Below are 25,405 nucleotides of genomic sequence, written 5' to 3'. Positions count from 1 at the left end.
TACGATAACATAAAACCATCGCGCGCGGGACGCAAACCATGAGAACAAACAAACAGACAAACATAAAAAATTTTTTTTTCATTAGTGCCAAATTTTTATGTGCAGCCATTCAGACAATGATTAAAAAAAAAAAAAACAATAATAATAATAATAAAATAAACACATAAAACATCAATCGGGGGGTTTATGGTTGGAAAATTTAAAATTTTTATTTTTTTATTTTTTTTCAAGACTCGTAATTTACACGACGCGCGATAAACTCATTAAAAAATTATTATTATTATTATTATTTAATACGATAAGTTATGAGCCAAAAATTAATTTGATTTTTACACAACGGCTACTAACTAGAATTGCACCGTTTGATTTTTTTTAAAAATAATAATAATGATAATGCTACAGCATTAAATTTTAAGAAACAAAAAAAAAATGAAACATTATTTATGTTTTCGTATAAAAAAATTTTTTTTTTTTTGTTTTCCTGACAGTTTACATAAACATAATTGAAATATATATATGTACATGAAAAACAAAACGGAAACATTTTAAATTTAATTAAATAACAACATAATTTTCCAAGAACATAATTTTTAATGAAAAAAAACAAAAAAAGAAAAAAAAAATAGAAAACAAAGCCAAAAAAATGTCGAACGTAAATTTTCTTAAAAAAAAAAAAAAAATTTAACCGGATATTTTATTATCGATCCTTTCGATAAATTTTATTTCCGGAGTAAATTGACGTTGGTGCCAAAACGTTTTCTTAATTTTTTTTTTGTTGGTTTTTTCGCGACGAAAAAGCAATAATCGAATGATTAAAATGATAATCAATTATTTAGCTTGTAATAGCAATGATAATAATGATGATGATGATGATGATAATAATAATAATAATAATATTAATCGAATAAAATGATCTCAGTGAGACTTAGAAGAATTGTTGCGACGTCGTGGGTTATAACAACACGAAACCTATTCATCGGGCATGCAGTAGCATCACTGCAATATTCAGGAATTTATTCCCTAGGGATCAACGGGTAGAAACCTGGAATAGAATTGTTGAAAAACCTCCAAAAATCTTTCAGACAAATCGTCGAAGGCTAAAAAGTTTTTTTTTTTTCGTTAAATTATTTGATTTTCACTCTTGAACTTTAAAAAAAAAAAAAAAAAAAAAATATGGTTTTTCGTCAAAAGACGAAAAACCATATTTCGATCGTAAATTGTAAAGCCAATTTAAACAATAATAATGATGATGATGATGATGATAATAATGATGATATTGTAACGTTTTTTTTAGTTATACCATTAGTGTTTTCGTTGAATAAAATTTGGCTCGAAATCAAATCGCGTTCGTTTCGTATACAAAATTTTCATCCGCTCGTTTTCGAAAACCGTAATAATAATAATAATAATACGATCGGGCCAATTTTTGGCTGTGAAACACGACAGAGACTCGAAATTCTCTACTAATATTTCTCTCGCCGATATTCGAATCTTTTTTTTTTTTTTCTCGAAAATGTAAAATGAATGATTTGTACATTTGTTTCAACGGTTTTCCAATATGTTTTTATTCAACGCGAAAAAATTTCTTTTTTTTTTGCCCCTCTAGGTTATGGATCAGTATGTCGATGTGAAAAGAGCTTCTCTCTGTGTTGATACAATTTTAAATCAGTTGGGAGGACGACAATTGGACGTGTCTGATGCATGGCGAAAATGGTTAACGTCTATTAATTATAAAAAGGATATTTTTAATAAATGGAATAAAAATATGGCGGATTCCGTAAATGTAAGTTTTTCTTTTTCTTTCTTTTTTTTTTATTAATTATCACCATCATCATCGTCATCCCCTTTTCGTTTGGGGAAAAAAAAAAATACTTATCGGAAAAATTTCGATTGATTTTTTTTTTTTTAAATTTTCGATCATGACGTTCGTTATTATTAATTATTGATTATTATTTATTTATTTATTAACCGAAACTGATTTTAACAAAAGAAATTATTTTTTTACGGAATTTTTTTTTTTAAAGTCATAGATTAAATAAACTAATCTTAAACATAATCACAAGAATTTTCATTTATTTATTTATTTATTTTTCCCCATTTTTTTGTTTAAAAATGTCGTCGTAATTTTTTCCTTTTTTTTTCTTTTTTTTGTATATACATTCTCTGTCAAAAGAAATAAAAAAAAAAACTTTACAAACAAATATTGTTTAAAATCATTTCTTTTCTTTAAATATCTACTGGCACGATTATTATTTTTACACATGTTAAAAATTTAATGGAAAATGTGTGATTGCGAAATTTTCTTTTTTTCTAAAGACTTTAGAGTGGGTAACGAAAATTCAATCTCAATTGTTTCCGATACTTTTGGAAGACTACGAAACGTGCAATGACGTTTTAAGAGAATTAGAAAGAAAAGAATCTATCGTTATACCGGAAATAAAAAAATCACAAAATGATATCGAAACGAGAATAAAAGAAGCTGAAGAATTAGCATTGAAGGGTAAGTAAAAAATTATTATTATTAATTTTTTTTTTTTTTTTTGGGGGGGGGCGAGATTCACGATTGAAAATAAAAAAAATTGGAAATTGTTTGAAAAATTGGATTTGTTTGCTCTCTCTCTCTCTCTCTCTCGTTAGACGTTTCATTAAAAAAAAAAAAAAAAAAAGAAGAAAAATTTTACGTTCGTGTGAGAAACAAACAACGCGAAACAAACAATCGAATTCGTTTTGTTTTATTAAACGGTTGTTCTATTGCCAAGTTAAATTCATTGTATATAATTGAAAAAAAAAAAGAACGTTTTCATTTATTTATAAATTCGCTTTTTTGTTTTGTAAAAAAAAAATTTAAAAATTCAACGGCCGAATAAAAAATTATTATTATTACTATTATTATTATTAATTTTTTTTCGAACGTCAAATAAAAAAAAAAAAACATTTTTGCGAACGGCGTTATAACATTTTTGCTTTGGCTGTCGTTTTTTTTTTTTTTTTTTTTTTTGTGACGACTATTAATCATAAATCATTGGTTTTTATAAATTGGCATTTTTTAAAATTTGGCAAATGTTTCTTTTTTAACTAATTTTTTTTTTTTTTTTAGGCGAAGTCCCACCGCCGGAGGAAAATCAAAAAATATTAAAAGAATTGATGGAAGTCCATGAAAAAAATCAAAATACTTTGACGGAATATCAAGTTTTGGTGCAAATGCTTCAATCATTTTTTAAAAATTTGGCCGAGGTGAGATGGATTAAATTTAAGTTGAAAGTTCTCACTAACTTTCTTGATTCAACCCAAAATAAATTTATTTATCACAAAAATTTTTTTTAAATCAGGTCGAAAAAACTATCGATAACACAAAATTAAATGAAATTTTGAACGGTGCGAAGAACAAAAACGTTCAACATGTTGAAAACGTCATGAAAGAACACGAAGTCTACTGTCAAACCGTAACCGAATTATTTAAATTTACCAAAGTCGAATGCGATAGCATAATTAATAAAATAAACGGATTAGAACCCCCTCACGTGAGACAAATAGACGTGAACAAAATAAAAGAATTTTTCAACAAGAGACAAAATGATTTCGAAACTCAAAGCACGGAAAAAAAATACGAATTAGAACAGGAGAGACAATTGTGTCAGTTCGACGAAGACCTTAGAGAAATCAATTCGACGTTGAGCGATTTGAACGATCAATTGGTATCGATAAGAGGTCAATATGGAGAATCTCAGGTGACGGCCAAAGCAACATCACAAGCATTTGTATTTTTTGAAAAAACAATCGAGCTTTTAGAACAAAGGATAAAAACTTTTGTTGAAAGCGGAGAAGATTTACTCAGTTCGAATCATTCTTCTTCTCCGCACATAGAAAGAGAATTGAATAAGATGAAAGATAAGTGGAAAGAATTTTACGAGCAAGTCAAAGAGAGTCGAAGATTGATTGATTTGAGCATCGAATATTATACTCTTATCGACGAAGCCGAAGAATGGTTCAGAGAAGGTAGCAAGTTGTTGGTTGTGATTGCAAGGAAAACAACACTGGTTAGAAAACCGGAAGAAGCCACGGAATTGTTAAATGAAGTTGCTACTTTTTTGAAACCCGGTGAAGTTAGACAAGATGAAAGAATTAGAAAAATTGGACAATATGCAAATGAATTATTCGGTAAATTTTTTAAAAAATTTGAACATCTTTTAGATTTTTTGTGAAAATTTTTGAAAATTATTTTTATTTGTTTTAGGAAAAGAAAGTTCCAAGCATATACTTTCGGTGGTGAGCGAAAATCGCGAAATGATTGAATCGTTCACGCTCATCAGTCAAGAACTGAGTAATCTTGCCGAAAATTTGAAAGAATCGGAAATGGAAAGAGAAAGACTGAAACAAGAACAAAAAGAAATGGATGATAATCTTGCTGCTTGTAAAGCGGAAGCTCTTGCAGCTAAAGCTGCTGCGGCAGCTGCAGAAGAAGCTAAGCGTGCTTCTGAACTAGCCGCGAAAGCTTTGAAAGAAATAACAATCACAACTCAAATTCATAAAGTTGAAATCACTCAAGTCAATTCGGTGTCTAGCAAAGATAGATATTCATCTCCTCCGAAAAAATTAAAAACAGACGACGGAGAACCACCGGACTTTGTCGTACCTTTACGCGATGCCACCGTGCGGGAGGGTGAAAAATTTGAATTTAAATGCAAAGTGTCCGGTCAGCCAACTCCTGAAATAATGTGGCTCAAAGATGGTATGGCTGTCGAAAGTAATCCCGATTACCAAACTGAATTTAACACCGAAGAAAACACGTGTAGTTTAAAAATTGATGAAACGTTTGCGGAAGACACTGCGACATTCACGTGTAAAGCCATCAATTCTTTTGGATCGGCTGAAACAAGCGCTTTATTGACAGTTGCAGGTACTTTAAAAAGAAAGGAAAAATTTCTATTTGTTTGATGACAAAAAAGCAAAAATGAATACTTTATTTCAGACACAGTTATTGATGAAAATCTTACTCCTCCTAAATTTACCGAACCTCTTAAACCCATCACCTGTAAAGAAGGAGGAACGTGCGAATTATCTTGTCGCGTAGAAGGTTATCCACTTCCAACAGTTCAATGGTATAAAGATCAAAATTGTGTGGATGACGTTCCCGACTATATAATAACTTACAATAACGGTGAAGCAAAGTTAAAATTTGAACAAGTTTTCCTAGAAGATCAATCGGAATACACATGCAAAGCAACTAACAGTGTTGGCACAACAGAAACTACAGCGTATTTCACTGTCGATCGTAAGTTCATATTTTCCTTTACGTAAAGTTTTTCTTTTTGTCATCATTTACAACTGAATAAATATTTTTAGCTCTTGAACCTACAACCGCACCTGAAATAATTCAACCGTTGTCTAACGTGATGGCGAGAGCCGGTCAAAAAGTAAAATTAGAATGTGAAGTTTTTGGATTGCCGGAACCGGAAATTTCATGGTATCACGATGGAAAACCTCTCAGAGTTAATCATGACATAATCGTAATTATTTAATTTTTTTTTTTTTTTTAATAATTTTAAAAAAACTCTCATTCACTGATTACGAATTTTTTTTTTTTTTTAGACGACCTATAAAAAGAACATGGCTAATTTATGCATTTCTGAAACTTTTCCAAAAGATGCTGGAGTGTATAAAATGGTTGCTAAAAATATAGCCGGAGAAGCTATCAGCACGTGTAATGTTTCCGTAAAAGGTCTCTTACCGACCGAAACATCAGATTCAGAAATGGCGAGCGATGTAGAACCTACGAAACCTTCGATACAATTACAATTAAAAGATCAATCGGTCGTAGAAAAAAATACAGTGCTGATGGAATGTATAATCGTCGGCCAACCCGAACCTGAAGTTATTTGGTATCATAATGACGAACCAGTTAAAGAATCAGATGACGTTATATTGATTTTTTACGGAGATCATTGTTCCCTCTTATTCAAAGATGTTTATTTGGAAGATGCTGGAGTTTATAAAGTTGTTGCCATAAATTCAGCTGGTGAAGCGAGCAGTTCTTGCTACCTTTCTGTTTATCGTAAGTAAAAGAATTTTGGGTTTAAACGTGTAACGAATAAATAAAAAAATAAATTGAAAAAAAAAAAACAAAATTTTAGCCGACGAAGAGGAAAAAGATGAAAACGTCGAAAAAGAAAAAAATATCGAAGTGACTCATGAAAATGTAAAAATAGAAGAAGTTGTTGAAGTTGAAAGCACGAAAGTTGTTGAGACTGATGAAAAGGAAAAATCCGAATCTGAAAATGTGAAAATCGAAACGGAAGATGAAAAATTAGACAGCGAAGACGTTAAAATAGAAACGGTCGACGATGAAAAATATGAAATGGAAAATGTTAGTTTAGAAATTCAAGATGACAAATTGGAAAGCGAAGGAGGTATAGTGGTCGAAACTGACAATGAAAAAGTTGATGGTGAAAGTGAAAATCAAATAATGATAGACGAAGAAGAAAAATTAAAAAAAACTTTACCCAAATTTACAAAAACATTAACCGACGTGAGTGTCGAAGAAGGAGAAAAAGTTAGTTTTGAATGTTGTGTCATAGGCGAACCCAAACCGGATATCAAATGGTATAGAAACAATCAGTTAATAGGAATTACGCAAAATGTTCAGGTGAGATTGAATTTTAACTTCGAATTCATAACGAAAAAAAAAAAAATTCTTATTAAACTTTTCTCTTCGACATTTTCACTCAGATGGATGAAGATGCCGATGGCAATGTTACTCTAACCCTTACCGAAGTGACACCCGAAGATGGGGGTACATTCAAAGTAAAAGCAATCAATTCATCCGGTGAAGCAGATTCAATTGCTCAACTAAACGTCAAAACGGTTAAACAATATGAAATATTAACCGAAGAAAAAGAAGAAGAAGATGATTCTCCGCCCGTGTTTACCAAAAAATTTAATGACGTCACAACTAAAGAAAACGAACAAGTTGTATTTACGTGCGCCGTGGAAGGGAAACCAAAACCTGAAGTAAGTAGTACTCATACCTTCCCAAATGACAAATTACGAATCAGAAATACCTGGGAAAAATTTATATAGGCGTTCAGCAACAATTAACATGCGACATTTAGGGGGGCAAAAAAAATTTCCTAGCAATTCACACAATACAACAGACACCATTTTAAAACCATAGACAAAAAAATTAAAATTGCCTTACTAAGTTTTTTTGCTTAAAAAAAAAAAACCCGCTAAAAATCTATGTAAAAATTATTATCGTTAGCCAAAATTTAATTTTTTTAGTTCGAGTATTTACTTAGCTTATGTCATTGTCATTTTTTTCACGAGCTCATTACCAGTAATTGAAGTGAAAAAAAAAAAAATAATAATAATAATAAAATAAAATAACAATTTTTTTTTTTTTCTTTAAAATTTATTCGTTTCTGCGATTTGGAAAATGAGAAAAATAAAAAATTTTTTTTTCTGCTCGATCGACATTTATTGTTGTTGTTGTATTTCAAATTTCATTATTAAAATAAAACTGCAAAATTTGCAAATTTTTTTTTTTTGTCTCACTTGATAATAAATCAAATTTAATTATTTTGCGTAACGGTCAAACAGTCGAATGAAATATTTCTATATATTCGCGAACTCTCTTGGACAAAATTAACATTTATTTTTTGGTAACTCTCTCTTGCCAAAAAAGGTAATAATTTTTCAAGGTTAAATTTCTCGTTTCCTGTTGCTAAGGGGATTTTTGGAAACGGAAAAAAACGTATTGAAATTGATTAGGTGATAAGTTAAAAAGGGTTGCAAAACACAAGTGGTGTTATCTTACGTTAAAACAAAACTGACCAATCAGAATAGACTTGACATATTTTCTTCCCGCTTTTTTTCCCTATTATATTATACGGAACGCCATGGATTCGTCAGTGTTCTAGAAGCTTTTCAACACCTTCATCACGACATGACGCTGTCATCCGGTAAATTTTTTTTATTTTAAGAAAACTTTTAAATTAAAAAAATTATTTTTGCAAAATCAAATATTTCAACGTGTGTCATTTGTGTTAATTGTTAATTACAGGTAAAATGGAAAATAAACGACGTAGAAATCACATCCAACGATAATTATAAATTATCGAATGATGGAAACGATTACGAATTATGCATATTTAAAGTTGGGCAAAAAGAAACTGGAAACGTTTCTTGCGTGGCCGAAAATGAAGCTGGAAAATCAATTTACACGGCTAAATTATCCGTAAGGGGTGAGTAAAAAACTTTTTTTTCAAAAATTGTGTAAATGTTTGACGATTCTGATCAATTTCCACTTTGTGCTTTTACTCCCGTTGCTCTTAATAGTTTGAGGACTTATCATATAATAAATTAATGGACTTACCGAATTTCTCATAATCCTTTATGGCACTTGTTATACAACCACAGTAAACTTAATACAAGCACAAACACAGTAAACTTACTTAATACAGGCACAAACACAGTAAACTTACTTAATACAGGCACAACCACAGTAAACTTACTTAATATAGGCACAACCACAGTAAACTTACTTAATATAGGCACAACCACAGTAAACTTACTTAATATAGGCACAACCACAGTAAACTCACTTAGTACAGGCACAAACAGACTAAACTTACTTAATACAGGCACAAACACACTAAACTTACTTAATACAGGCACAAACACACTAAACTTAATACAGACACAAACGCAATATAAAGTTATAAATGTAAGTAAAAATGAATGCCACTACATCCACCTGTGGATGCACTGAATGACGTCACAGACTGTAACGAACAAATTGTCTAGACTAAATCTGGAGACTAGTGAGACGCCATTTATAAGTCGATCCGTTGACCAATCACAAGTTAGCTACGGTGCAACTTGGTACATGACTAGGGATGAATGTTTGCCTGACAATTCAATGGAGAGAAATTTTTTTTTGAATTTTTCGAAAAACTGTTTAATTATATTGAGCAATTTTTTTTTTTTTTTTGAGAATTATCGGATTAATTAATTTCTTGATTAAAATTTGATATGAAATTTGTTTTGTAAAAAAAAAAAAAAAAACGAAACGAAACGAGTGTCGCGCCTAAAATTTTTTTCCCCTAAAAATTTATACCCCAACAATTTGCTACGCTGATAAAATTAATTTATTCAAAATGGCACACGTAACAATCAAAAGCGACGTTGCGAATTTTCTTCTTCTTTTTTTTTTTTTTTGGCAATCGTCATTAACGTGGAGAAAAATTTTTTTTTTTTTTTTTTTTTCGGTCACTTTTAAATAGTTCACTGCCTTCATTTTAACGATAAACGTTTTTTTTTTTTTTTTTTTATAAAGAAAAATAAATTATTCAAAAAAAAATTTGATTCGTTAATTTAATTATTATTATTATTATTATTATTATTATTATTATTATTATTATTATTTTTTGATATGTTAAATAATATCGCGAATTATTAACGAAAAAAAAAAAAAAAAAATTTGTAAGTATCTTAAAATGTTTTTTCTTTTACTTTTTTTTTTTTTTTGGGATTTGATTTACGAAATGCATTTATTTGTACCTGTTTGTTAACGCGAAATATGAATGATACCTGTTTCTTCTTTAAAAGAAAAAAATGAATTAAATCTAAGTTTTCGAAATAAAAAATTTCTCAAATGCGATACTCATTATATATGCATTATAATATTGTAATTATTTCGTTTAAAATAAATCACAGCAGACGAAATTAAAGTGATGATGATGATAATAATTGAAGCGGAGGGGGGGGGAATTGCCTTTTAATTATAAGATTAGGTTTGTAAATCATGGAATATGAATAAATGTCACGTTATTAAATTGTTTAATTATTAACAAAAAAAAAAAGAAAAAAAAGAAAAATGGACGCGATATTTATAATTAGTTATATAATAATTTTTATTTTATTTTTATATTTTTTTTTAACGTCACGCATTAAAACTGTCGTCACTCTTTCAAAAAAAAAAAAAAACATGTCATAACTAAAAAACACGAAAATATTTGGCTGAGAATAATAATCGAAACAAAAAAAAAAAAAAAAAATTTTTCTCAGTGATGATGATGATGATGTATTTAAATAACATTTATTTAATTAATTGATCGGAAAGGGGAAAATAATGAAACGTCATTTATATTACGTCATCGTAATCGTGTAATGAAAAAAAAAAAAAAAAATATTACCGCTGAGTAAAAATTTTTATAGAAATTGTTTTCGCGATGTTTAAAATTTTTTAGCGGGAAAATGAATGATTGTTTTTTTTTCTCTCTCTCTCTCTCTCTCTCTCTCTCTCACGATCAGATTCATCTCTTCATAAAGAAGTTAAATTAATTCCGTTTATCGAACCGAAAATAACCACAAACATGGAAATATTCGATTCGTCAAAATTGACAACGAAACGAGAGATCGTTATGGAATCGATGACGTCATCGTCGAGTAACAAAATAATTTCCTCGTCGTCGTCGTCGGCGTACGGGCCTTCTTCCGGAGAGCCGAACGTTGAAGTTCACAGTTACCTGTCAAAAGATGAAACTTCTGTTACTCAAATCAACCAACAGCCTGTTGAAGAAGTAAGTTTGAGAGTTTTTAAGTTTTTTTTAATTTAATTTTTTTTTTTGATTTCCTGCCAGGAAAAACTGTAGAATTATTTCTGTTGTATGAAAAAAAAAAAAAAATAAGTGGGAGAAAACAAGTCTTTTTTTCTTCATTTATGTGTCACTTTCCCCTTTTTTCTATTTTTTTCTGTCAAAATTTTTAAAAAAAATTTCTCCCCCCCCCTACCACCCGTTTAAATTTTTAACCGCCATTTAAAAAAATAAAAAATATCGAAAATTTCTTTATTATTATTATTATTATTTTTTTTTTTTTATGAATTTGTCATATCGAATGTTATGTAGCAACCCGGTCTTTTAAATATTGAAAAGAGCATTTAAATTTTTCTGACGTCACGTTAATTTATAAGATGATTATTTTCATTTATTATCAAACTTATTAAATGATAAGACACGATTATTACATTCCTAAATACTACGTTAAATATAAAAAAATTATTTTTCTAATGGTACGTTTTTTTCGGAGACACGCTTTCCTGAAGTTTTGCTGCAACAGCAAAAGCTGCAGACGAATTTAATAAGGGAAATATAAATATCTCGATGCGTTCTCCCTTTTTTTTTCTCTCAATGACCTAAAATACGTTTTTATTTTTTTTACATAGGTATTTCGTTTTATAACTTTTTGAATACTCCCGAATCGATTAAACACTTTATGTTGGCATTGTTTGTTTGTTTCTCTCTTTCTCTTTAAATAAATAAATAAATAAAATGTCAAGTTTTAAATTAATTTAAAAAAAAAAAAAAATTTGCGTTTAAAGGTGACGAAAAATATTTAATTAAATGAAACAACAACAGGTCATAATCGAATTTAAAAGAATTTTTTTTTTTTTTTTTTTTTTTCAAAACTACCTGGTATAAATGAAATGAAAATGAATAATTAGGCTTCGACGATTTTGTTTTTAAAAATAAAATAAAATTAATAATAATAAAACAAGTTGTAACAAGAACTCCACGTTTTTTCTTGTTTTCGCATGCCGATTTATCATGATAATCAAATTGAAAATTTTTCTTTCCTTTTTTTTTTTTCCAATAGTTTATAGTAATATCAGAGAATATACTAGTTTACAGATTCTTTATTATTATTATTATCATCGTAATAATAAATTATTAAGGTTAAGTGTCCTTAAATGTTATTTTTTTTTTAAATGTGAAACTTTTTTTTTTTAAGGTTTTTTTTTTTTTTTTTGGAGGGAGAATGTGGAGGGTTTAATTTGAAAATTTTTATTTAAAATATAATTTTCCGCCATTTTTCAAAAAAAAAAAAAAAAGTTTTTTTGTCGATTAGTGTTTGTAAATTAATTTTTGTTTTGTTTTTTTAGGTAAAAAGTCATGAATCTAAAGAATATCATAAGAAAAATAATGATGTTATTGTCAACAAGGAAGATTCATCGTTAGTAACAACAAAAACTACGGATAATCAAATTGAAGGATTAGTTAAATCTAATTCTTTGCTCATGTTGGGCCCTAAATTGGCTCGAAAAAGTATGGTACCTAAATTTGTGACACCTGTACAGGGTAAAATAGTTAATCAAGGAACGGATGTTGAATTGTTGGGAGTTATCGAAGGTAATTGACGTTGACAAAAATTTTTTTTTTTTAAATTTTATTATTATTATTATTATTTGACATTTGGAACCAAAAAAAAATTATTTAACACGTTATGATGTTTTTTTGGTTGTTTCGAAAACTTTACTTTTCGAGCAGGACTCATTAAAATTAAGAAGCATGATGATGATGATGATGATGAAAAATAAAAAAATGAAATATTTGAAGTTGATCCAAATCGATTAATATTTTTTTTTTTTTTTATATCACATTTAAATTTCTCTCTCTCTCTCTCTCTGTCTTTTTCTAGAAATTTTAATAAATTCATAAATTCATTGATATCTCATGATCTTTTTTGAAATTGTAATAATACTTGCGTCTTTTAAATTACTTCAATTAAATATTTCAATAAACTCTTTCTTTGAAAAAAAATGTTGACAAAATAATCAATCAATTTTTTTTTTTTTTTTGTTAAAACTTTGCCAATTAATAATTTTGTCCCATTTTTTTTTGTTTGTTTCGCAGGATATCCGCCTCCTACGATTACTTGGACTAAAAACGGAGTAAACGTCGAACCGGTTGATAATAAAATTGAAATAAGTTTCGAATTAAATCAAGCGAAATTGAAAATATATAACACGACTCCTGATGATGCGGGAAAATATTCATGCCAAGCTGCTAATAGCGTCGGTACGGCTACCAGCACGACAGATTTAATCGTCAAAAGTAAGATTTTGGGTCTTGATTCACCGCCTCCTTTGGTTTTTTTTTTTCGAATGACGTAGACGCGACGAAAAATAAAAAAAAAAAATTTTTTTCCTTTCAACAAATTGATATCTGGCTGTAATCCAATGGAAATGGGCATAAGTTTACATATTTTTCAAATGTTATCTTTAATAACCCATGTAAATTTTTTTTGTAGAATCGGTGTTTCCACCGGTTTTGGGAAAAAGACTTCAATCTCAATCGGTTCCCAGAGGAGAAAGAGCGAGAATGGAAGTTGAAGTTACGGGAATGCCCGAACCCACTGTTGCATGGTTTAAAGATGATGTTCCTATTAAATCATGTGAATTATTTAGAATAATCAGTCAGGGTCATTGTCACACTTTAATCATCGACAAAGGTTTTTAATAATAAAAATTTTTTTATTTCGTGTGTGAACTTAAATTGTAATTTGCTTTATTTTATACTGATGTTTGTTTATTTCTGTTAGTAAATGATGAACATTCGGGAAGGTATACTGTAAAAGCTACTAACGCGGGTGGTATGACTCAAAGTATAGCAGATTTGGTGGTAGGGGAGGAAGGGCAAAGTGAAAATTACAGTTCAATCACTAATTATCACGATAAAATTCAATCGGCTGTGCAATTGGTAAGTAAAAATATTTTTTTTTACGGTAATATTTTGAATTTTATAATGATGAAATTAATTTTATAATAAGATCAAGGAAAAAGTTTTTATCACGCAAATTTTTATATCAACTACCTACAGGTGTTAAATATTATTTTAAATTATTGTTGTATGTAATTATTGTAAAGAAATGACCGAAATAATAATAAACGTTATCTGTTAATGTCTGATTAGAAGCCGGAACCTTCGGATAAATCATCATCGGAAGTTAAAATGGAATCTGAAAAAACAGTAAAGAATTTATTTGATACTGAAAATGAGATAAAACCCGAAGATTCCGTTACTGTCACCGAAACAACTAAAACTCAAAAAATAATACGTGTAAAACTTGAAAGAGAGGGTTCTCCTGGTAAAAACGAAGATGATAAACCGCTAGAACCTAAAATTGAAACGAAAATAGAAAAAATAGTAGCAGTTCATCTTCCGACGGACAAAACTTCGACGGAAGAAACTGATAGTTCATTAAAAGGAACACAAAGTTCTTTAGAATTTTTTAAAGATTTATTGAGTAAAAACCGTGAAGATTCATCAGAAAGTAAAACCGTCGAGTCTAAAGTGGAGTCGGTTGAAACGACCTCGGATTTGACGAACGTTATTCCCTCATCCGAACTTTTTGGAAAACAATCAAAAGTAATTTCGGAAATAAAAACAGTCAAAAGTGGAGATAATGAAATGGAACCGACAATTGCTGAAAGTATAATGCTACCCACAACATTAAAATTAGCCAACGAATCATACTCATTAGTTAGAGAAGAAAAATCTTGCGTTAAATCGGAATCTATTGAAAAAAAAATTCACACCGTATTTGAAAAACCTCAATGCGATTTAAAGCTAACAATGCCTCAAACCACAGAAGATGAAAATCAATTTGTAATTAAACCGGAACCTCCACCAGAAGTGGGTTTTATTCCTGGTTCGGAAAAAAGTAAAATTTTTGAAGATGTTTCTCAAAAAGTTAAAAAATTGGAAGAATTCAATAAAGCTGGTTCTCCAGCAGAACCTCCTTCTGGCGGAATCAGATTGTTACCATTGGTTTTTCCAAAACCTGTTCAACCGGAAATGCCACAAAAAAAAGAAACGGTTGTTGAAAAAGAAAGAGTAATAGAAACGCTTCCGCCACTTTCATGGTTATCAGACGAATCTTTTTCTAAAGAAGATAAAGAAGTATTTCAATCGACTCAATCTATCTCTATTAAAGAAGAAAAAGCCCAAAATCAAACAATGTCGTCCTATGTTGAGCCTGTTAAAAGTATACCGCCGGCACAGTTACACTTACCCAAACAAAGAGATCACAGACCCACATCTCCTCGTCCCTCTGCGGAAGGTATAGCTATGGAAAAATTGTGGACTGCCAAAAAACCGTATGAAGATTATCAACCGTTATTAGAGCCTTCTAAGCCTGCTACCATTTATAGACCGTCGTCTAGTTTGGAGCCGATGAGAGCAGCTTCGCCAAGACCTTCAGCAGAAGGTATTGCAATGGAAAAATTATGGACTCCACACAGATCTGCTGATAATTCACGACCAGCGAGTTCTTTAGGATTTTCCAATGTTTCTCCGACACCAAAGCCATCTCAGGAAGGAATAGCGATGGATAAAATCTGGAGTCATAGCCATAAAGAAACAAGTGTCAATAATAGTTGGCTTTCAGCTCAGCCAAAAGAAAAAATACAACCGACTTATGTGAAACCTCAACCTGTTTTAAAGACTGAACCTTCTACATATTTACCTCAAACAAATGAGACTACGAATTACCAGTCAATGGAAAGTTCAAAAAACGAAAAATACATCAGGCAATTTACAGAAATCAATTATCCAAAAGGACCCGAAATAAAACCATTGCCTCCAAACGTTCCTGTCACTCATTACATTGCAAAATCACGCTTAATTAGGCAAACTCAATCAATGGATAGACACTTGGAATATTCTTCTGAAAGTAGTTCATCGTTACAGCAAAGTTGGTACGACAGCAGTCTTACTCAATCAAATATATCGAATTACGATCTTAAAGCACCTAGCCTAATTCAAAAGATACAGGATTCTGAGAAAACATCGTACCAAACTTCACAAATCGCTCCAGGGCCTCCCCCTGAGTTTTGTATGTCTTCGACTGAATCAAAGGTGTACTCTCCTAAAGTGACAGAAGTTTCAAGTAACAAAAGTAATTTTTACCCACCACCTTCAGGATTTACTCCCGTGCAATCAACAAAGAAAATAATACCTCCAAAAAGGGAATTGAAAAGATCGATTTCTTTGGAATCAAAACCTTTCGAAAGATTTCCTGATCTAGAGCCTTTTCCATTTAAACCAGATCCACCGAGGCCCAAACCAGCCAAATGTCCACCCCCTCCGACACCATCAAAATTTGTTAAATGTCGGTTTACGGAAAGCGATTACGAAAGCGATTACGATTCTCACTATTCGTTAAAATGGAGGCCGTACGAAAGCGATAACGAAGATCTTAAATACAGAAAAGTAAAAGCACCGTCTGCAAATTATCAACCTAGAAGACCTCAATCCACCGGTCCCGAGCCTTTGCCACCTTCGAAATTTGAAAATCCACCTCAATTCTCAGGCCCTCCTCGTCCAGTTATAGATACGTCAATGAAAATATATTCACAAAATGTTACGGAAAACAAAGAGATTAAAAAGAAATTGTCGAAAGTTAAAAAAACATCCCCTCCTAAATTCAAACCGGGATCTCCTCCTAAATTCGTTCAAACAACTCCTAAAAATAAGCCCGATTCACCAAAAGCAAAGCAAAAATTATTTAAACAACCGGATAGTGGCTACATGGCGGATACAGATGAACCATTCGGTTTAAGAAAAACAGAAGAATCTTCGATGGTACAAGAAGATTATTCAAAACAGACACTTTATGAAAGTTACTCTTCGAAAAATTCAATGGTTAATATCAGTAAGAATAAATGCTTGCCATCGTATTGAGTGCTAATAAAAAAAAAAAAAAAAAATTAAATAATTAAAAATTAAATTTTACATTAAATAAAGTGTGGTTTGCATTACTTACAAAATAATATGAACTAATTTTACATAACATTAATAAAATTATTATTTTTTTTTTATTATTATTATTAACTCACAATGAAACGTGATGAAAATTTTTGTTTTTGTTTTTTTTGAAAATGTGTGAAAATGTAAAATTTTAATGTTTGTTTAAAAATGTTTTTTACATGTTCGTTTTATGATATTTCAGGAATACTCGACGACAAGAAAAGCTCTTGAATCGATTCAAAATTTGGAACCTTTTCCATATAAAGTGGAACCCATTCAATCAGCACCGAAAAACTTTGGACCACCTCCTCCTCAACCATCGAAATTTTTTAAAAGAGAATTAAAAGAAAGCGATTATGAAAGTGATTACGAATGTCGAATTCAACCTGTTTGGAATTCGGAAGGTCAGACGTATAAACCAGTAAGACCGGTTTTAACACCTAGTGGAAAACACCATTACGTTAATTATGGCCGAACTCCGACGCCGCCGACGGAATTCGATGTTCCTCCTGTTATGGAAGGTGCGACGAGACCTAAATTTGAGCCTATCGCACCCGAAACCAGGTTACATTCTACATCTAGTCAAATGTTGATCAAACCGAAACCAGTCACGCCGAAAATCTTAAAACCAGGTATTAATTTAAAACCTGGATCTCCGCCAGAAATTGGATTCGCACCTGCTTACCCCAAAGCAGTTGAAACATCAAATATAATGAGTTTTCAAGAAGATACGGAAACTAGTCGCAGAATTGTCAACGTTCAACAAACAACTAGAATGATATCTTTGGAGGGAAAAAAGGAAAAATCGCAATTTGAAAGCAATTACGGAAGTAATTTTAATAAAATGCACTACAAAGATTCCCCGTTTAAAAAAGTTAAATCGGTGGAATCTTATTCAAAATCTAATAATTATTCTTCTCAACAAACAAAGGAGCCTGATATAATACTTCAGCCGGGAGAACCACCAGAGTTGGTCTACGCTAAAATACCAGTATCCGTTGCGTCATCATGTAAGATTTTTAAGTTTTTTAATCGCACCATTTGAAAATTTCAAAACTTTATCGATGTATTAATTTTTTCAGATGCTAATAAACATATCAAAGATATGACGCATTCTTTCAAAACCAAAGCTCAGCAATTTGTCAGCGACGTAATGACGGATACCAAAAAACCAGATAAATCAATATTAAAATCATCATCTCATTCGTCGCAACAAAACGGAAGTACAACGAATGAACCGCATACGTACAGGGAAGAAAACAGGTTTTCTGAAAAAGGTAAGCTTAGAAATTAAAATCTATCGCTGAATATAAAAGTTCAGATGAGAAAAATGAAAATTAAAAAAAAAAATGGATGCCATTCTCTTAATAACTAAATTATAACGTTGGAACACTCAGGAACAAAACATATAGATCCAGATACTGGACTTATTTACTTCAAATACGATTTCGGATATGAATTTGGCATTGTGTTGCCAGGAGAAGGAGGAAAAAAATGCGTGTCTGGTGGTGGGAATAGTAGTAGTAGTAGTAGTAAACCGGAAATACAATCCGCAAAAGGACTGGAAAGTATTGACTTTCCAGTTTTACACGAGAAAACGTGTAAAGATGTTCAATCGTCTCCGGGAAAACCAAAAAAATTTACTCATTTCAAATCGGTCAAGTGGGATCCGATGTCGGAAAGCGAAATGTCTGAAGTCGAAGATTATCAGAAAAAAAGGAACAGCTTTCCAACAAAGGGTCCTCAAGTGACCATACCTGGAAATAGATGGGAATCATCCCCGAGTCCTTTATCAATATCTCCAATGTCGAGTATATCTCCCAAGTGTCAAAGATCGACACCCCTTGACCTATCAGGTAGATCGGTGTTTTAGGTTTTGTTTTACTATAACGAACGATTCGTCATTTTCACCCTTATTTTAAAAATTTTATTGTAGTTTTATAACTTTTAATAATAATAATGATCATAAATATGCATTTGCATGACGCGCTACCTTACATTTTTTATGTACATACATTCATATATTTTATCATTAATATTAAAATTTAGTTTTAGTTTTTTAAAGCGATTAAATTAATAGTAATAAATAAGTGTTGTTAAATTTCTGTCTTTTATTACGACATTTGTATAATTTGTAGGCGTTGCATTAACTCTCGAAATAATTATCTTTATTTGTAGAGTTATTCATTTTATTTTTAAAAAAAATTTTTTCAGTGTCACCTACCTGGAACAGAAGTAATACTCCGACGTCCACTACTCCGGGACTCAATCAAAAAAGTGTTATGAGTCAATCGAAGGAACCTTTGTCGAAACCGAATTTCATAACCGTAAGTTAAAAATTATTAAACTTTTTTTAAAACAATTGTTTTTTTTTTTTAAAAACAATTATTGTTTTGTTGTGGTCAGCCGTTAAGAGATATAGCTGTGGTCAGTGGACAACCGGCAAGATTCGAATGCATCGTACAAGCTGAGCCAACGCCAAACGTATTGTGGATGAAAGATGGTAGAATTTTAGACAACAGTCAATATCACGAAATACAATATAAAAATGGAGTTTGCAGATTGACCATTTTGCAAGCATATCCTGGTAGGTTTAAAATCACGATTTTAATTTAAAAAATTTTTTCATCTTTTTTATTTTATTTTAACGAATGAAATTTTTTGTTCTTTTATAGCCGACAGTGGAAATTATTCTTGTTCGGCAACAAACATGTTAGGCACGGCAGAAACGACGGCAACTCTTATTGTCCCAGGTGAGAAACGAGGAATTAGAGTTGTTTAATATTGCAACGGTGGAGGATGCACGTCATTACAATTTTTTTTCTTTCTTTCTTTCTGTCTTTACGTTATATCAAAATTTAGCTTGTTACTGTAAAAAAAAAAAAAAAAAGAAAATTGTTAATTAATTACAAAGAGAATAACGATGTAATCTTTTTATATCATTATCGTAAATTATAGAGTACTTGCAGAGTATTTATATTAAATGATTGCATATCGCAACCGCCATTGATACAGTTTAAAAAAAAAAAAAATTAATTTCAGAATTAAATACAGAAACGAGCTAAATTTACTACTATTTTTTTGGTGATGGGTAATAATGATAATGTTATGCACATGCATAATACTTACTTACTTTAACTATCAATTTCGATGGGAAAAAGAAATTTTTTTTTTTTTTTTTTTAAATTTTTTTAACTGCCCTTTATCAAAATCATATCTTCATATATATAAGATAATTAGGTTAAAAAAAATATACTTGATAATTTTTATTTTACGTTGACGTATTACAAAAAAAAAAGTATATATATGCGCGTACATAAGTATAGTCATTATTCATTTTTTTTTTTTTTTTTTTTTTTTAATCGTTCTACGATTTGTTTTGTTTTTGTTTTCTCTCTCACTCTCTCTTATGTTCGTTATCGTTCATGATTTGTTTTTGTCCGTATTATTTATCTCACGCTTAATTTTTTAATTTTTTTTTTTTTTTTTGTAAGGAAAAAAGTTTTTAAAAAAAAAAAAAAAAATGATTTTGATAAATACAAAAAAAAAAATATATTATATATTAAAAATGCTATAATATATGCTACTACAATTTATAGCGTGAATTTTATTTTTATTTTATTTTATTTTTTATTTTGCTTTTTCCTTGGTGATGGAAAAGTTTTTATAAAAAAACTTGGTGATGGTTTACACAAAAATATTCTCTCCTTTCCTTCCTTTTTTTCTTTTTTACTTTACTTTACTTCCGGTTGGTTTGTTTTTATTTATTCTGTCATCGAGAGGGGTAAGTAAATTTTAAAATTTTTATCATTTCCGGTTCGGGTGTAAAATCGCTCTATAAAATTTGAATTTTTTTAATAGTTCGTTAGACGGACGAATTATTAATCTGAAAAATTTATTATTATTATTATTATTATTATTATTATTAATGCGCGAATAAAAAAAAGTTTATAATGAAGTAAAAGTAATATTATAGACTATATAATAGTTTTTTTTCTAGAATTTACCGTCGGTTTTAAAATAATAATAATAAGGAGAAAAAATTGAAGCGTTTATTTATAAAAAAAAACTAAATAAATATTGTAGCGCTATAAAAACGCGTAAGAAATAATAATAATAATAATAATTTTTAAAATGTAAGATTACGAAATTGGAAAATAACGTGAAAAAAAAAAATTCCGCAATCATCTTAAATTAAAAATGATCTAATAAATGAATCTTACTTTTTTTTTTTTTTTTATTTTAATCGATTAGTACATTTAATTTTATTTATAATTTTTTTTTTTCACGTTTTTTATTTTCTAGAATAAATTTTTCTAGAAAATTTAATCTTCGGATTTATTTATAGTAATAGTTAGACCTTATCGAAAATATTTTTTTATTTTATTTTTTTTTAAATGAAATAAGAGAGAGAGAGAGAGAAAGAGAGAATACGATGACGATGTATAAGATATAAACGATTTTGATGAAAATCTATGATTGATTTATTATTATTATTATTATTATTATTATTATTATTATTATTATTACATTTTCGTTTCTCTCTCTCTCTCTGTCTATTTAAAAAAGTAAAATAAGAAATTTTTTTTTTCTTTAAAAAAAAATTCGAAGCCCCCCAAAAAAACATAGAAACGAACTTGCGATCGATTCGGATTTTTTTTTAGGAACCCTTCTAATCCGCCATATTTGTATTGAATTTTTTTTTTATTTTTTAAAGTTTATTTTTAGTTTTATGTTTTTTTTAAAAAAAATAAAGTCCTCATTCGGGTATTTTAAATATTACTACATTGATTTCGCTCTGGGAAAAGGGGGGAGGCGGTGGTAGTGATGATGTTGAGGAGGAGGTGGTGGAGGAGGAGGAGGGGAAAAGGGCGTTAATTTTACAAAAAAAATCACAATTGGAAGTTTTTTTTTAAATATTTGTTTATAAATTTTTTTAATTTTTTTTTCGGAAACATTAAAAATCAAATGTTTAAAAAAAAAAAAAATGCTTTTTGTAAACTATTGTTTAATTTTTTTTTTTTTTATTTAAATTTTAAAATTTTAACAAGCATGGTTGCCAAATTTTACATTTCGAATTCGGTGGCGGTCCTTCAAGATTTTTTTTTTTTTTTTTTTTTTTTTTGTTTTCCCACCCATCGACAAAAAACGTTCGAGAAAAAAAAAATATTTGGATGTATAATAATAAACTCACATTATTATTATTATTATCATTATATATAATATTATAAAAAAAAATTGGGGAGCGAAGTTTTAATATATATATTATATTATATAAAATTCGCGAATAGAAATTTTTGTAAAGGGACATATTTAATAATCTAATAGTTATTTTTGTTATATGAGGTTTGTTATTATTGTAAAAATTCTTTGGCATTTTAACCGGGATTTTTTTTTTCTTTTTTTCTTTTTCTTTCTCTTCGTAGGCGTTTCATGACTAGTTAAAGGTGACATTTTCAGTAACGGCGATTAAACAGAAAAAAAACATAAAAAAATAAAAAAATAAAAAAATGAAATGCAATCGAGTTTTTTAGATTTTATAAAATAATATGCATATACATATAATTTTTATAAATTTTTTTTTTACATTTATTTCTTGTAATTAAAATGAAAAAAATTTGTATGATAACGTATTTATTTGTTTTTCTTCATTTTTTGTTGAAAAATAAGTAAAAATAATGAAATAATGGAGAAAGGAAGAAGAAAAAGAAAAAAATTTATAAAGATTTTTAATTTAATGTTTGTTTATGTACATTAAACACTCGAATAACAAAAAAAAAAAAATTGATTGGATTTTTCAAAAATTATAAACACGTGATAAATTTCGATTTGATTTTTTTTTTAATGAATTTTATTTGTTTATTATTTAAAAAAAAAAAAAAAACAAGAAAAATTATGGAACTCCATCGAAATAAATAATAAAGAAAAAAATATATAAAATTAATATGGCGACCGTGCAAAAAAATTTAACGGGGAGGATTTTTTTTAAAAAACGTTTTTTTTTTCTCGATGTTTAAATATTATTTTTGGATTATTCGTCAGCCCTTATTGGCTTTAATCCAATAAATTTTTCGCAAAAAAATGTTAACAACAACAATTGTTTAAAAAAAAAAAAAAGAAAAAGAAAAAAAAGTTTATGTAGAACAAATTATTTTCAAAAAAATTAATATTATTATTATTATTTTTTCAGGTTCGGATGGTGGTGATGGTGATGGTGATGGTGGCGATGATGAAAAGGACGGAAGTGTTTTATTTACGGATGTACAGGAATCGTTAAAAACATGGTGGGATGATGAAATTAAATTTAATCACGATTTATGGTTATCGAATTTTAATTTATTATCAAAACCGGTAAATGATGAATCGAAGGGTAAGTGAATATTTAATTTTTTTTTTATTTTTATTGTTTTTTACGTCGTCGTCGTCGTCGTTGTGGTCTTGGTTGTCGTTGTCGTTGTGGTGTTGGTTGTCGTTGTCGTTGTGGTCTTGGTTGTCGTTGTTGTTGTTGGTTGTCTTGGAGTTTTTTTTTTTGTTTTTCGTTTTTACGACTTTTAAAAATTTTATTAAGTCGCCATATGAAAAAAAAAAATCTTAAAAGCATAAATTATAATATAGCCTTCGTAATCACACTTCGGGTCATTTATTTTTATTTATTTTTTATTTATTTATTTATTTATTTTTACTTACTTACTTACCTACCTATTAGTACTAAATTTAAATTTTTATTTTGACATTGAAAATGGCCAACAGTAAAAAAAAAAAAAAAAAAAAATTATAATCTACGACGGTAATTATTCCCGAAAATTTGGGGAGAGAAAAAAAAGTTATATATGGAAAATTTAAATTTAGAAAAGAGAGAAAGAGAGAGAGGGAGATGAATGGGGGGTGGAGTAACATTTTGCAACATTTTGCAATTTTTTATTTTTTTATTATCGTTGTTGCAAAATTTTTTAAAACAAAAAAAAAATATGATTTTTAATGGTGAAAGAAAACGACACAAATTTTTGTTTGTTTGTTTGTTTGTTTTTTTAAGCACCGATAATAATTTTTATTATTTTCTATATTTAAAAAATGAAATAATGAGAGAGAGGGAGGGGAGGGAGGGAGAGAGAAAATTGTGTTAAAAAAACAGTGTGACAGTTAATTGGATAATTACATTAGAAATAATGTCTTCAAATAGATCAATGAATAATGGCAAAAAATTTTGTTTTATTTTTTTCAAAAATATTAACGACCAAGGTAATTCCAAGGTTTTAGTTTTTTTTGTTTTCGAAAATATAAATTTCTATATTTTGCAAACGGTTAGGCTTTTCTCTGAAATAAACAAATTTATGACGACGATTCGGTAATCTAATATTTTATTATTATTTTCGTCAATGCAAAATATACAATTATCGTATTTTTGCACCTGTTATCACACGCACACACACACACCCTAAAGCGTTTTCCTGACTACGCTCCTTATTTATATACCATTTACCTATTTATTTTCCTATATTTAAGTGCAGAACATTCGGTTTTTGAATTGAGTCCCCCACTCACCCTTAGGAAATTCATCTCTCGCATCGAATTTTCTCGTTTAATTTAAATAGTATTCTGATGCGTCAATCATAACATATTATTTTGTCCTGAATGAATATGATTGATTGATTGAATGAAAAATAATTTGTGAATGAATTTTTTTTTTTAAATAAGGAGAAGATGAAAAAATTATTTTTATACGCGATGAATTTTATTTTTATTTGTAATTTTTTAATTTAAATATATCATCATCATCGTCGTCGTGTGTTTATTATTTTTATTATTATTATTAATATTATTAGAATTTCATAAAATCTTAAAATAAAAAAAAAAAGTAAAAAATTAGTCATTACTAGGTAGGAAGAATTTATTCGTGCTGCTTTATTTATTTATTTATTTATTTTTCATTTGCCAAACGATGCGTAACGTTTTTATTTGTTTTATTTTTTTTTTTATTGAATTTTTTTTTTTTGGCTATTTTCAATAAAATTAAAAAAATTATTTTTATATAAAATTAAAATTCAATACGAAACGGAAAAAATAACGATGATGACAATAGTAGTAGTAATAATAATAATAATGAGTACGAAAAGTGATCGAATAATGTAAGAAAAGTTCTTTTTAAAAAAAGACCATTTTTACCCCACATTCGAACGTGAGAATTTAAAAAAAAGAAAATTTGTTTAATTAATTTCCCGCCAAAAAAAATATAATTAGAAAATTTTTGAGTCATTCGAATAAGATTTTTTTTTTTTTTCGATTCGGGAAAAAAATTATTATTATTTTTTTTTTTAAAGTAATGATTCATGCAACATTTTTACTTTTTCGAAAAAAAACAAAATGGCGACGATTGTAGGAGCAATTATCGTTTCACGGTTTTTAAATTAAAATTTAAAATTTTAAAAAAATAATAAAATGAAAAAGTTTTGACCCGAATACTTGTGTAAAACTAGAAATTTAATTCTCTCATCATTCGAATTATATTTTAGATAATAAATCCCTTATGCAACCGTAAAAGACTATAAGAAAATAATAATAATAATAATAATAATACTGGTGGAAAAAAATTTTTATTTTTCGGAAGAAAATTCGAGTTTTTTTTTTTTTTTTTTTGTTAAACGCACTAACCTCCCCATTCGGTAGCAGGGAAAAAATGGGACTCAGTCGAAGCCACCACCCAATTAAAATTCCTGGGTGTGTTTCCTTTCCCGAAGGGAGGGACGTTCGCGGGAATACAACCTGAAATTCGGTCTCCACCCCCTCCTAAGCCAGAACCACCAGGTCCACACTCGTGA

The 25,405-nt window shown here is 29.0% G+C and overlaps 1 protein-coding gene across 1 annotated transcript; it reads left to right on the top strand.

Annotated features, from left to right (window-relative positions):
• Window positions 1–1,609: 1,609 nt before the first annotated feature.
• On the top strand, window positions 1,610–25,405 carry Phum_PHUM541100 (titin, putative; the record flags this gene model as incomplete). The annotated part of the gene is made up of 24 exons (XM_002431650.1): window positions 1,610–1,783; window positions 2,317–2,500; window positions 3,098–3,234; window positions 3,330–4,158; window positions 4,235–4,897; window positions 4,970–5,272; window positions 5,344–5,507; window positions 5,590–6,052; window positions 6,141–6,643; window positions 6,727–7,008; window positions 8,060–8,240; window positions 10,312–10,580; window positions 11,942–12,188; window positions 12,693–12,893; window positions 13,090–13,290; window positions 13,381–13,538; window positions 13,752–16,484; window positions 16,792–17,599; window positions 17,672–17,866; window positions 17,987–18,445; window positions 18,804–18,916; window positions 18,996–19,176; window positions 19,265–19,342; window positions 25,257–25,405. The coding sequence occupies 24 exons, from the start codon at window positions 1,610–1,612 to the stop codon at window positions 25,403–25,405; spliced, it is 9,675 nt and encodes a 3,224-aa protein (XP_002431695.1).

The sequence above is a fragment of the Pediculus humanus genome, genomic scaffold (genome assembly GCF_000006295.1).
Source record: "Pediculus humanus corporis 1103172108290 genomic scaffold, whole genome shotgun sequence".
NCBI lineage: Eukaryota > Metazoa > Arthropoda > Insecta > Psocodea > Pediculidae > Pediculus > Pediculus humanus.
This window is presented reverse-complemented; position numbering and strand designations above follow the sequence as displayed.